The sequence below is a fragment of the Chelonia mydas genome, chromosome 4 (genome assembly GCF_015237465.2).
Source record: "Chelonia mydas isolate rCheMyd1 chromosome 4, rCheMyd1.pri.v2, whole genome shotgun sequence".
Taxonomy (NCBI): Eukaryota; Metazoa; Chordata; order Testudines; family Cheloniidae; genus Chelonia; species Chelonia mydas.
This window is the reverse complement of record NC_057852.1, coordinates 52,566,184-52,578,431: the sequence shown is the minus strand read 5'-3', so window position 1 is coordinate 52,578,431 and position 12,248 is coordinate 52,566,184. Positions and strand designations below refer to the sequence as shown.

At 39.8% G+C, this 12,248-nt stretch overlaps 1 protein-coding gene across 1 annotated transcript in view; it reads left to right on the top strand.

Annotated features, from left to right (window-relative positions):
- The window catches only part of CLGN (calmegin), an 84,442-nt gene that overhangs the window by 25,120 nt on the left and 47,074 nt on the right, over positions 1-12,248 (top strand). The window contains 3 exon segments of the mRNA XM_027825252.3: positions 1,828-1,998; positions 3,982-4,055; positions 10,508-10,566. Coding sequence (XP_027681053.3) covers positions 1,828-1,998; positions 3,982-4,055; positions 10,508-10,566 — 304 coding nt within the window.

Genomic DNA, 12,248 nt, shown 5'->3' with positions numbered 1-12,248 from the left:
TCACTGACCCAGCTACTGAACTGTGAGGGGAAAAAAATGGTTACTTTAAGTCCATTTTCAGAAGATGATCATCTCGTTAATGGAGATGTATACATTTTTTTTCTTCATCCAAACTATCCTTCTAATGAAAGATTAGAGAAAACCATAGGAGAAGACGCACAAACAGGCCTTGGGAGTCAGGCCTGTCCTTGCCCACAGACAACCCACCAACCTGAAGCATATTCACACCAGCAACTACACACCGCACCATAGTAACTCTGACTCAGGAACCAATCCATGCAATAAATCTTGATGCCAACTCTGCCCATGTATCTACACCAGCGACACCATCACAGGACCTAACCAGATCAGCCACACCATCACCGGTTCATTCATATGCACGTCCACCAATGTAATCTACACCATCATGTGCCAGCAATGCCCCTCTGCTATGTACATCGGCCAAACTGGACAGTCCCTACGTAAAAGGATAAATGGACACAAATCAGATATTAGGAATGGCAATATACAAAAACCTGTAGGAGAACGCTTCAACCTCCCTGGACACACGATAGCAGATTTAAAGGTAGCCATCCTGCAGCAAAAAAACTTCAGGACCAGACTTCAAAGAGAAACTGCTGAGCTTCAGTTCATTTTCAAATTTGACACCATCAGCTCAGGATTAAACAAAGGCTGTGAATGGCTAGCCAACTACAAAAGCAGTTTCTCCTCCCTTGGTGTTCACACATTAACTGCTAGAAGAGGGCCTCATCCTCCCTGATTGAACTAACCTCGTTATCCCTAGCCTGATTCTTGCTTGCATATTTATACCTGCCACTTGAAATTTTCCACTGCATGCATCCAATGAAGTGGGTATTCACCCACGAAAGCTTATGCTCCAATACGTCTGTTAGTCTGTAAGGTGTCACAGGACTCTTCGGCGCATAAATAGACAGTATCCTTTCAGTGATAGCTGAAGATTCCCAAGGTGGCGGGTGGGTGGTTTGTGGCTTTTCTTGTTTTATGTTTTTTTATGGTCAGTTTTCTGATATGGCAGGTCAAAGGAGGGGCTTTTGTATGTGATTTGTGTTAGGAATAGAAGGAGAAAGCTAACACATTCTTTTGTGAGTAGCACAGAAGGAGTTAAGGGTAGCTATGGTGTGGCATCTTGTTGGAAAGTCGCTGGACATGGGCCTTGTGGACATGTGCAGTGAAGATGGTACCCCAAAACTAGCTTTAGCAAGTGTTGAAACAGGTTTTTAAATCTTGCTGAGGCAGTCCATGGATGTTCTCAAACACCAGTACACTAGAGTGAAACTCTGCGGTTGACTGTGCAATAGAAAAGCTGCCTAACGCCAGCCAAGATGGTCTCCATCTGAGTGGTATCGATAAAGTAATCATAGATATGTGGGACCGGAAGGGACTTCAAGACGTCATCTTGTCCATTTTCCCTGTGCTGAGGCAGGATTGTGTATACCTAGAACGTTCCTGGCAGATGTTTGTCTAATCTGTTCTTAAAAACCACCAATAACGGGGATAAGTATATCTTGGCTGCACCAGTTATATCTGACTTTCCTTGGATGGAACAGGACGAGAAAACATGTTCCACTGTCTTACAGTTGCTACCTTTTTAACTTCGTTGCCATATTTAAATATTTTGTTCAGAATGCTTTCATGAGGGTTATCAAAGCTGTTGAGCTTTTGAAAAAATGCAAATAACAAAATGAATGTTCAGTCTCTGTCCCATATTATCTTTAAATGTATTTCTCCTGTAGCCCTTCTTGCAAATGAACTGTTAATGAGGTAAACTATAGTTTTGCAGTGACAATGTACTTATTAATTCTGCAGATAATCAGTATGGAAGTCCAGTGGGATTGGCTGTTGTTGGGTGTCTTGTTAATCAGCTCAGTAACTGCAGAAATTCATGATGAAGAAATCCAGGATGCAGATGTTGAGGTGGAGGATTTTGACAAGAACTTGCAAGAAACTGATATTGACAAAGGCAGCTCTTCTCTAGAGGTAAGGTTATTGTTGACATTGGCCAAAACTTAAGTTTTACAAAATGGGTAATTATAAGAAATACAGAGATTTGACAGTGTATATATGTAGTTGGCAAGTCATATGTAGCCACTCTGTTGTTTTTCTTTAATTGCTGTGTGGCATTGTGATGGCAAACCTTACGTGTGAACCCAAACTACCAGAGTAGAAACCCAGGCCTTCCATTGTCAGGGGTGCTCAATGATTACAATATGGCTGAATGAATTGCAGAGCTTACAATGGGTTTGCCACATCTGGCAGATTACTTTGCTTATTGTGAAGAATGTGGGAAACTTCTATATCTTTGTGAAAATGACGTGACTTGGTTTACCTGTTCATTGTTATATTGCTACCTACTTGGTCTTAAGGAATTAAGTTCTTTCCAGTGGGTTAGGTGTTGATACAGCCCTATAAAACAAGAGGCTGAAAAATTTGGCTGAGAAGAACAAAGAGGCATGCTTCCTGAAAGAGGGAAACTATTTTTGACTGCCAGACAAGCCAAGTTGAAGGTGTCTGGCTAGAGGGGTTAGAAAGGAGACTACACGATCTTCAGGAGAAGCCATGTGTAGGGGAAGGGGGAGACCTTGGACTCCTTAGACTCTAACCAAATCCCAAAGAGTGCTCAAGAGTGGTTAAGAGACTTAGACAGGGAATGGTACAGGTATTATTTTGTATGGCTTTATATCTGTTGATGTCTAAAGTAAAATGATTGTTTTTAGAAATCTTAGGCAAAGTCCATGTCTGTTTGATTCAACAATTGCATACCTTTGAAAGGGTTAACTGTAAACCAGAACTCTCTCCAGGGTGGTGCTCTCTCAAAAGGGTGTACTTAAGCTACTGAGGACTCTTAAGGGGCACAGTCTTGGGGCCCCAAGAAGTGTGCCAGAGAGCTTGGCCCCAGACATGGCTGGAGCCACTCAGTGACCAAAGGCCTAGTATGTGGATCCAAACAGCCTGGTCAGTGTCCAGCGTGGGGGGGAGCTTGACCAAGGCTTTGACACTTATCCTTAAGGCAGGACCTAGCTCCTTCTCTCATAGTACCTAATAGTGCTATATCCTGCAATCTCACTTGTATTTCTGGAAGTTAAAGCAGAAGATGTTGCTTGGGTATATCCTTGTTTCAGTTTTGGTCACCATTTTAGCCTCAGTGGCTTCTGTTTATCCTTCCCTCTCTGCCAATTTCTTGTAGATAATATATTTAAAATGTTGTTGCTGTAAATTACATCATACTTCGGGCAGAGGGAATATGCTTACAAAATACAACAAGAGGTTTCTTTTTCAAATAGTAAAATGAAAATCTATTATACCACTTAACCACATAGGGAAGAAAACAACACAGAATGGAAAAAGTGAGTGGAGGAAAGAAATAGGTAGGAAGAAGAGGATCAGGGCAAGCTTGCTGACTTCTCCCTAAGTTTTCCATTATTGATGATATCTCACACATTTTTTGCCATAATCATTATACCCTTTGATCTTCCATTTATGCTTTTAGATATGCAATAGCTTGTGCTGCTAAGCATCACACACTGAAAATAGTAGTGCATAGGTACCCAATAGGTGCTTAACTTTTCTATATCTGTAGGCACAGAACACGCACATCTTTTTAATACTTAGGAATATATTCAACTTCCATATAGTTCAGTCTGTTTAATGGAATTCATTAGTCACCTGCAGGGCTAATAGAGACTATCATTTTGTGTGGGGCAAAATAATTGGTTTACCATGAACTTTTTAAAACTTAAACAGTATAATATAGAAAATGTAATAAGCCCAAGCTAGTCAAGATACTACCTAGAAAATACCATATATGTTCAAGTAGTTGGGGCTGACCACTTCTCAGAGAATTACAATTGATTGTATTCCTTGCATCGGGTATAATACACCGTATAAATGTACATATTGGCTATGATGTATTTCAGCAAAAAGTAGTTCATGCATTGGATATATTTGTGTAAATGTCTTTAGGTTATGTACAAGACTCCAAAGCCTACTGGGGAAGAGTATTTTACAGAAACCTTTGATGATGGAGTATTGACTGGGTAAGTGTTCATAAAAGATGGCATTGTAAAGCTTGAATTTCAGCAGTTTGAATAGCTGATAACCTCTAGAGCCAGTAGTCTGGCCAGAACTGCTCATGGTTCACTGATCACAACTTGTTTGTTCTCTAATTTAATAATGTATTTTCTAAAGATATTTACAAGATGTTTGAAATGGGAAAAATCTATTAGGTAGTCAGTGAGTTCTCCATTTTGAGCAAAACTGTTTCTTACTGTACTCTTTTCCTCTCACCCCCACCGCAGTGTCTTGTCCACTTCGAAGTCTCCCAGTCACTACCTTTTTGAGATGTCCAGGGTTGTAGAATGTCTATTCGAAAAACTTCCTTTTATATTCAGTGATGATTTCTCATTCATTTATCACATTATTTGCCACATATTACTTTATGCTGTTCAAAAAGATTAGACATTTACGTAGATAATGAGAACATCCACAGCTACACTGGATAGTATTAATATCTTACATAGGTAACTTAAAGGTATAAGATAGCTATTATGGCATTGACCAAATTTGACATGCTAATAACTTTTTTAGGATCCCTTTTATGTCTGTAATGCACAATTCACCTATGCTTACAGCTGCTCCCAACAGTTCAAAGGTGTTATCACTACTGCTGGATTTATACTTCCTTTATGGAAGGCTAAATACTATTGATTTTTTTTATTTTTTTGCATCTCAATATCTGTCTCCACCAGTGCAGTGCCAGTGTATGACAAGTGCTGACATAATAATCTCAGCTGTGAAAACAGTCCCCTTCCCCATCCTTCCAGAATACACTGATCACTGCTTAGGTGGTAATTTTGATTAAACTCCTGTTTTGTTTTGTTTTTTTCTTACTGGCCCAAAAGCAAAGTGTTTTGAAAGCGCCTTAACTTACAAATAGTGCTGCATACATCATAAATCTTGTTGAGTGAGTACCTTTTTTGTCACTGTCCACTTTGATGTGATCAATTTGTATTGTTTAGCAAGCCAGTTCTGGAGCATGTCTTGAAATTATTATACCAGCTAGTTTCTAGTAGGCTCAAGCTGGACATCCATGTATGCCTGGGGCAAGCAGAAGATGTGGGTTCCAGTGACAATCTATAATTTAGCAAAAGCATTTTGATGCGTGGGCAGATATTTGAACATCTGCTTGAGCTGAGTATTGCCTAGATGTAGTAAACTGTGCCAGGGAAAAGAAACAGGCTGAAGGTTCAGTGTAACATAGTCTCTGTGATGTGAACAATGCTGTGAAGTTTTCGAAGAAAGCCTGTGCCTTTATGATGAACCAGCTATATTCTTGGCGCACTCTTCCTCTTACGGAATTAGAGAGAGTGTTGAACAGAACCAAGAACCAGACTGAGGGATGGGGAGAAGAGGGAGGAGACTGCTAACCCAAAATATATGGGGCAGGGTCACTAGATGCAAGAGACTATAGCAGAATCCCAAATGTCTTCAGAGAATCTCAAGCTAAGAAGATTCAGGAGGATGACTGCTTGGGAGATGAGGAGCCCCTCTCCACAAGGTATACTTTCTGTCTATTGTTTCAACTGATAATGGCTGGCTTTGCATGCTCTAGGGTTTTGGCGGAATGGTTTTTCGTACAGTGTGGTTATAAAACTAATTGCTGCCAACCTCTGGCTTAATTGCTGTAGCACAAGTGGCTAGTCCTTCCTGAATTTCCTTCTCTTCCCCCTTATTTCCCCCTGCCTGTTCAGTTCTACCAGATTCACCAGGTTCAACAGTCCTCTTTCACCTCTTCCATATTTGATTACTTAGGGCAATAACTCTTGTAAAAGCGAAAGTGCCCAGGCCTAGAGCATGTCACAGTAAGGTGCCATGCCCTCTCCCACCTCAAAATTGTAGCCGAAGGGGGTGGAAAATGAAGTCAATCCATCCATATATAAAAAAATGTTGAAACAAGCAAATTTTATTGTGGCAATCAACATATTGGGTACACAGCCTCAACATGTACATGGTTTGCTTGCTGGACTAGGACATTTAGGTTGGTTAGTCCTCAGCCCTGTAATTGAATCTGCATGGGCTGCAAAGAGTCCTTTGACCTCAATGACCACTTCATGTGAGGGTTCACCTGCATGGATCTGACTGCAGGCTCAGGGTGCTAGTTAGTTTGTTTGTTCTAGCTGCAATCACATTTCATTCTGCTTCTTTAGTTAATGCTGAAATGCAGGAATAAATGCCATTGAATAACAAACTACTCCATATCTAAATCAAGTCTGTGGAAAGTAGGATAATGATGCTGTAAACATCCCCTGCCCAGCCAGCAAATTCAGGGCAGCAATCTAATGGAAAATTTTATTTTAAACATAGTTTTTCCCAGTCTTCTGCAAATCTTTGGTAAGGCCAGTACTCTGTTGTAGAAGTTAGGTTAGGGCCAATGCTAATTTCTCCGTAGCCACACAGAAGCTCATTATACCAGTCCTACAGCCTGTTCTCTGTTATCAAGTTTCCACTCTAAATATTCTTTCAATGATTAGCCATACCAGTCATCTAAATATGGCCTTCCTTCACCCTTGCTAAAACTCACAGTACAGAGATTCTGTTCAGGCACCAGTTAAGCCTGCAGTGACTAAGTTTCATTAATCCCTTTCCTAAAGTTTATTTTAAGTTAGAGAGAGAGAGTCTTGGTTTCTCACCAGTTTGAATCCTGCGAATAGAATACCTAGAAAGAATGCTTTGGAATTATAAACTAAACAAATTGGTAGATTTTATTAAATTCCTTTGAATTTTAAAGATTGGCTGTGCCATTACTAAGTACCTCTTCATATTTTTCATTTCAGTGTTGATCATGACAAGGCCATGAAAGTGCAAGAGAGGACTATACATCTGACATTTAAAGTCCAGAGCACTTGACCAATCTGGGGAGAAGAAAGATGAAAATGAGAAGCATGACTTCTTGATTTGCAGAGGAGCATGAAAAGGGACTCTGATAAACTACTTAAGTGAGAGGAGGAAAAAAAAACAGCTCTCTGCTTCAAGATAAGGCAAAAGAAGAGACAATGGTACACATCCATTGTGATAGAAAAATTGAAGCTGCCTGAACAAGATTTCCATAGGGTACTTGAGTGAGAATTTTCAAGGGCATAGAAATTAGTGTTATCTCAGCAACAGGCCCTGCATCTGTCGTGTGTGTGTGTGTGGTGTTGCTGTCTAAGCAAAACTGCATGATACAAGACAGTAGCATCTCTTATTGAATTGCCCTATACTCTTCTCTCATGTACATTTCCACAACACTTCATCCTTGCTAGAGAACAGGAGAAAAAGAACTTAAATTCCTTGGACATGCATTTCATGTCCCATAAACCGTGTTTTATCCTTAGTGTTTTCTTACTTTCCACTAGATACCTATTGCATTTGTCCTACTAATTTATATGTGTAATAAAGCTGATTTGCAAATTGCAACATTTGTCTGTGACTCAATCTTTAACTGTTAATACATCACTTACCTTCAGAATAGCCTCTCTACTCTTTTTACAGTTATGAGTCTGAGTAAATGATGAAGAGAAAAGCAATACCCATGATAAAGAAATTATAAAAAGGTAAAACCTACCATTAGCTAAAGAAGCAGTATTTCATAGCAAATGAAAATATCCAAATCTTTCATGCTTCTACATCATTCATCCCAACCAGAAAAGTCCTCTTCCTCTCTTGGAAGAGCTGCACGTACTGATGCTCATTTCAGGGGTCTAACAACTGTCCCACCAGTTAGATCATGGACCTGACCCAAAAAATAGTGATCCACATGATACAGTATTTCTAGGAAGTTCATGTAGCTTGTTACTCAAAGTTGTGGAGGGGATCTAAGCCTTGCAGCATTAATTCCTTTAACTAGTAATCTCATTACTAGTCCGAAGCATGTACTGACGGTATACTTTCTGCTGCTTTTTCTGATCTAACTGAGATGCTTGGTGAGTGCTTTACAGGCAGACTTGCGTCTATGAAAAATATATGCATCTTATCCCCTATACTCCTCAACAGCCTTAAAAATACTTTTTTTTTTAAATGAGAGGTGATGGGGTTTTACATTGGTTAGCCCTCCATGCACAAATCTTGTCTCTGTAAGACAAGGGGTGGGAGGAGGCATTTCAAAATCGAGGATCCCTCAGAAATGGCCTGCCAGCAATTCCTTCTGGCTTATATAGAGGGAATGCCAACTTCAGTGCTCTGCTCAATTCACTGTGGTACTATATCATGGGGAGAGAGAGAGACAGTTTCTCAGGTAACGAGACCCCCAAATCACTTGGGCTACATAGGTTAAAATGAAACACCTTGATTTCCACATGCAAGCTGATTAGAAGCCAGTGCAGACCATGGAGCACTGCCTAACATGCCAACAGCATGCAACTCCACTTAATTGGTGTGCACCAAATGGTCCCAAAGTATGGCTCTGTGTAGAGCACATTAACAACAATCTAATCTTAAAATGACAAAGATATGGATAGTTGTGTTAAAGTATAATTGGAGACAAGGTTGCCTCCAGGAGTAGCCCAGGATCTAATACCCCAAATTATACATCTGTTTTACAAATGGTGGTCATGCTTTTCCTGATGGACAGCAAAATGAATTGTCAGCTCTTCCAGTTGCTTCCCTCAGACCCCATGAAATCACAGCTAGCTCATTGTCATCATGTAGGCATGGGACAGTTCATTCCATTTCTCCAGCATGGTGTCAGCTGCATCCTGAATGCACTACAGCCTGCCAGGATCTTTCCGCTGACCTGCTCAACGACCTTATATATGTTTTGAACAAGAGACATGACAGTCAATTCCTGTGGCACCCTGCAAGAAAAGAACATCCTGGGGGTAGAGGAAAAGTTGTCCACAATTATTCCTTGTGTTACTCAGAAAGATAAGAGCAAAGCTACTGACTGGCACTCACTTCACTCCTGCTAGTGTCCACAAACAAGGCAACAAAATCTTGTGCTGAAACACATTAAAGGCTACTGACAATGTCAAAGCAGCAGCATGGATGCTTTATCTTCATCCATTGCTAACAGCATCACATAATGCATACAGTGCAGTCTACCCAGTACACAGGGCTGTAGCAACTGCCAGCTAGTGCCACAGCCTTCGCAGTTGATCTTTCCTAAAAATAGGATATGGGGACACTAATCAATGGTTAGCCAGATTATCAGCATCAGGAGTTGATTTTCTTAAGCATAAGCACATTATAGCTTCTTTAGTGTAGAGGCGTAAGTATCTTTCAGCCTAGCTAGTAGGTTTAAGCTTTGAACTAGTAGGTGTGGATTAAAGTGTGTGTGTAAATATATTGCCACCGGTCCAGAGACGAATATAATCCCTGACCTTATACCAGTGTAATTTTAAATCACTTCTGCTGAGAAGACATTCATATTGAAGCACTGGAAAGCAAAAGCCAGATTTTTCTCTGTTCCTGATCACAGTGTTACTCAGCTGTCAAGTTCAGATTCAGAGTTTCAGTTATGGCACGACAGGTTTTAACAGGTTGCTTTTATTTATTCCCTGTGCTGTTGGAATTATAGCCAGATGCAGAAAATGGTGATTTCCTTAGGGAAAGAATATTTAGTGTTCCCCACTGAAGTAATACTAGGAGGCAAGAATGAAAGGAGTGCTATGGGCTGTGGTGGTGTTAGCTTATTTTGCAAGGTAAGTGGGGGGGAAATCATGTTTTAGTACACAAAACTTAGGTAAAGTGGAGACTAAAATAATTTCAGATACTTTGTCCCTGAAAAGGTATAATTATAGTTTTAATTTCTCAGCACCTATCACTGAAGGCCTGTGAATCCCTTAAAGTATATGTACAGTAAGCGTACAATTATGAATAGAGTGTCACGTCTGGATTATCTGATTTTTAAAGATACATTGGGTTTTTTGTCTGTTTCCATTCTCCTCCCTCTACTCCCCCCGCCCCCCCCCAATGGTGTTCCTACAGGATAGCGTTAAGGTTTGGGTGCCTTAACTATGCATTTAATTACCTTGACATGTTTGGAATTCTTTAATTTAACCTTAAATCTCAATTTCCTGGGTTTATAATGCTTATTTTTGAGATAGTTACAACACATCTGTAATGTTATCACCCTTAAATGACTGAAATGTAATCTCAACCTTACCTCATGTAACACAGGTTTTTATCTGGAAGCTGAGAGCTTTGAGTCATATTAGTTTTATTTTCATTTCAAATTCTTACTAGGACTTTAAAGTCAATATTAAGCGTTCCTGCAGATTAGCCCCGGCCTGTTTTAATTTTTCCTAAATATTATTTGTTCATGTTCTTTAAATGCTAAATGATGAATGAATAGAGTGACTTATTTTGTCAAAATATCCTTATTGTGCATTTACTGCTTAACTATCTAAAAAGAAAGTAATTCCTACTTCCTTTGTTAAATAATCCAGTTTTATTTATTATTTTCTTGTCCTGATTACACAATTTAAACAAAACAATTGTTTTTCTTTCACAGGTGGATGTTATCTAAAACCAAGAAAGAAGACACAGATGAAAACATTGCTAAATATGATGGTAAACTTCCCTTCCTTCTCTTCAGTGTGGTGTTGCTTTTTTCTCAAAAAGCAAACTTCAGTTATAATTTAGTATGTTTTTCTCTCCATAAATTTGACATTGATCAAAAAGTCTTAATGTGTAGAATGCACAAAGTTATACTGATACAGAAATATAAAATATTTCCTGCTGTTCACAGTGGGGGAGGTTAGCAAGTGATATTAGGGAAAAAAAAGTTCATTAGAAACAATCTGCAGTGGTAACTCGAGAGATAACAGTGCTAGAACGTCTACTGATATGAGTAGCCAGTGGCAGCTGTATAATGATGTGAATGGTGCTTTTTGAGAACAGTCTTCCTCTTCTCTAATTAAAATTTTAATAGAGCTGTAAAATTTCTTAAGTACAATGTTATATTTAAAAGATTATTCTATTTAAAACTGACATGATACAGGAGAATTTCTTAACTATCTAAAGGTATGTCTACACTACCCGCTGGATTGGCAGGCAGTGATCAATCCAGCGGGGGTCGATTTATCGCGTCTAATCTAGATGTGATAGATCGACCCCCGAGCGCTCTCCCGTCGACTCCTGTACTCCACCGCTGCGAGAGGCGCAGGCGAGTCGACGGGGGAGCAGCAGTGGTTGACTCACCGTAGTGAAGACACCGTGGTGAGTAGGTCTAAGTATGTCGACTTCAGCTACATTATTCACATAGCTGAAGTTGAGTAATTTAGATCGACCCCCCACCACCACCACCAGCGTAGACCACGGCAAAGGTACATGCCTTAAGCAACATTATTCACATTGCCAAATATCTGCTACTAACTCATCAGTGGATAGCCTCAAGAAAATTTAATGGATGAAACAAAATTGTGGCGCTGAACAGGCAGTTTTTTTAACCATTCAGCAAGATGGGATACTTTGTTCAAATTAAAAGCCATTTGTTTACCTGTCTGAGTGTAGGGTTTTCACATGGCTCCTTCTGTACAGGATTTTTTCACTTAAGATTTTGCAGTAGAGGGATGGGGGAAGGGGAGTACTGATGGGAGCGTTGCTCTGGATTTTTCTCTTTGGGTGCCGCAGTTGGCCTGATGAATTCTTAACTTAGAACTGTCAACCTGAATATGATTTTGTGTTCTTATTGTGATTGACAGAGATGTCATCAATAGTAGTAACTTTAGAGAGACACTGTACCCTCCATTCATCAGGAGGTAGGGAGACCAAATGGAGATCCTGCTGCAAAGAAAAGAGAAGAGGATTTGATAGCTCTTTTATCTAATGAGTAAAGGAATGAAAGAAATGCATACAAAAGACGTGGAAGATAATTTGCAGATTTTCTTTTTGACAAAATAGGACAGAATGGATTTTTGAGAGAGCTATAGAAGGATTTGGTAAGACTTTTTGGAAGCCGCAGAGATAAATAGAGGTGCAGTTATTGAGATGAGATGGTATAGCATCCAGGAGGAAAAACCAAAACCTCATATTTTCTAAAATACGTGAAAATGCTACTGTTTCCTAAGGGCTTAATTTTGCAGGGATGCCCCCTTACATTCAGTTTCTTACTTAGCTAGTGAGGTCAAATGCAGTTCAAAGTGATTACAGGGCACAGAATCAAGTCCCATCCCTGGTGAGAACTGGTGGGGTTACACTGACATATCTGTATGAGCTAGAATGATTTGGTAATTTCCAACTTTGGTGAAAGC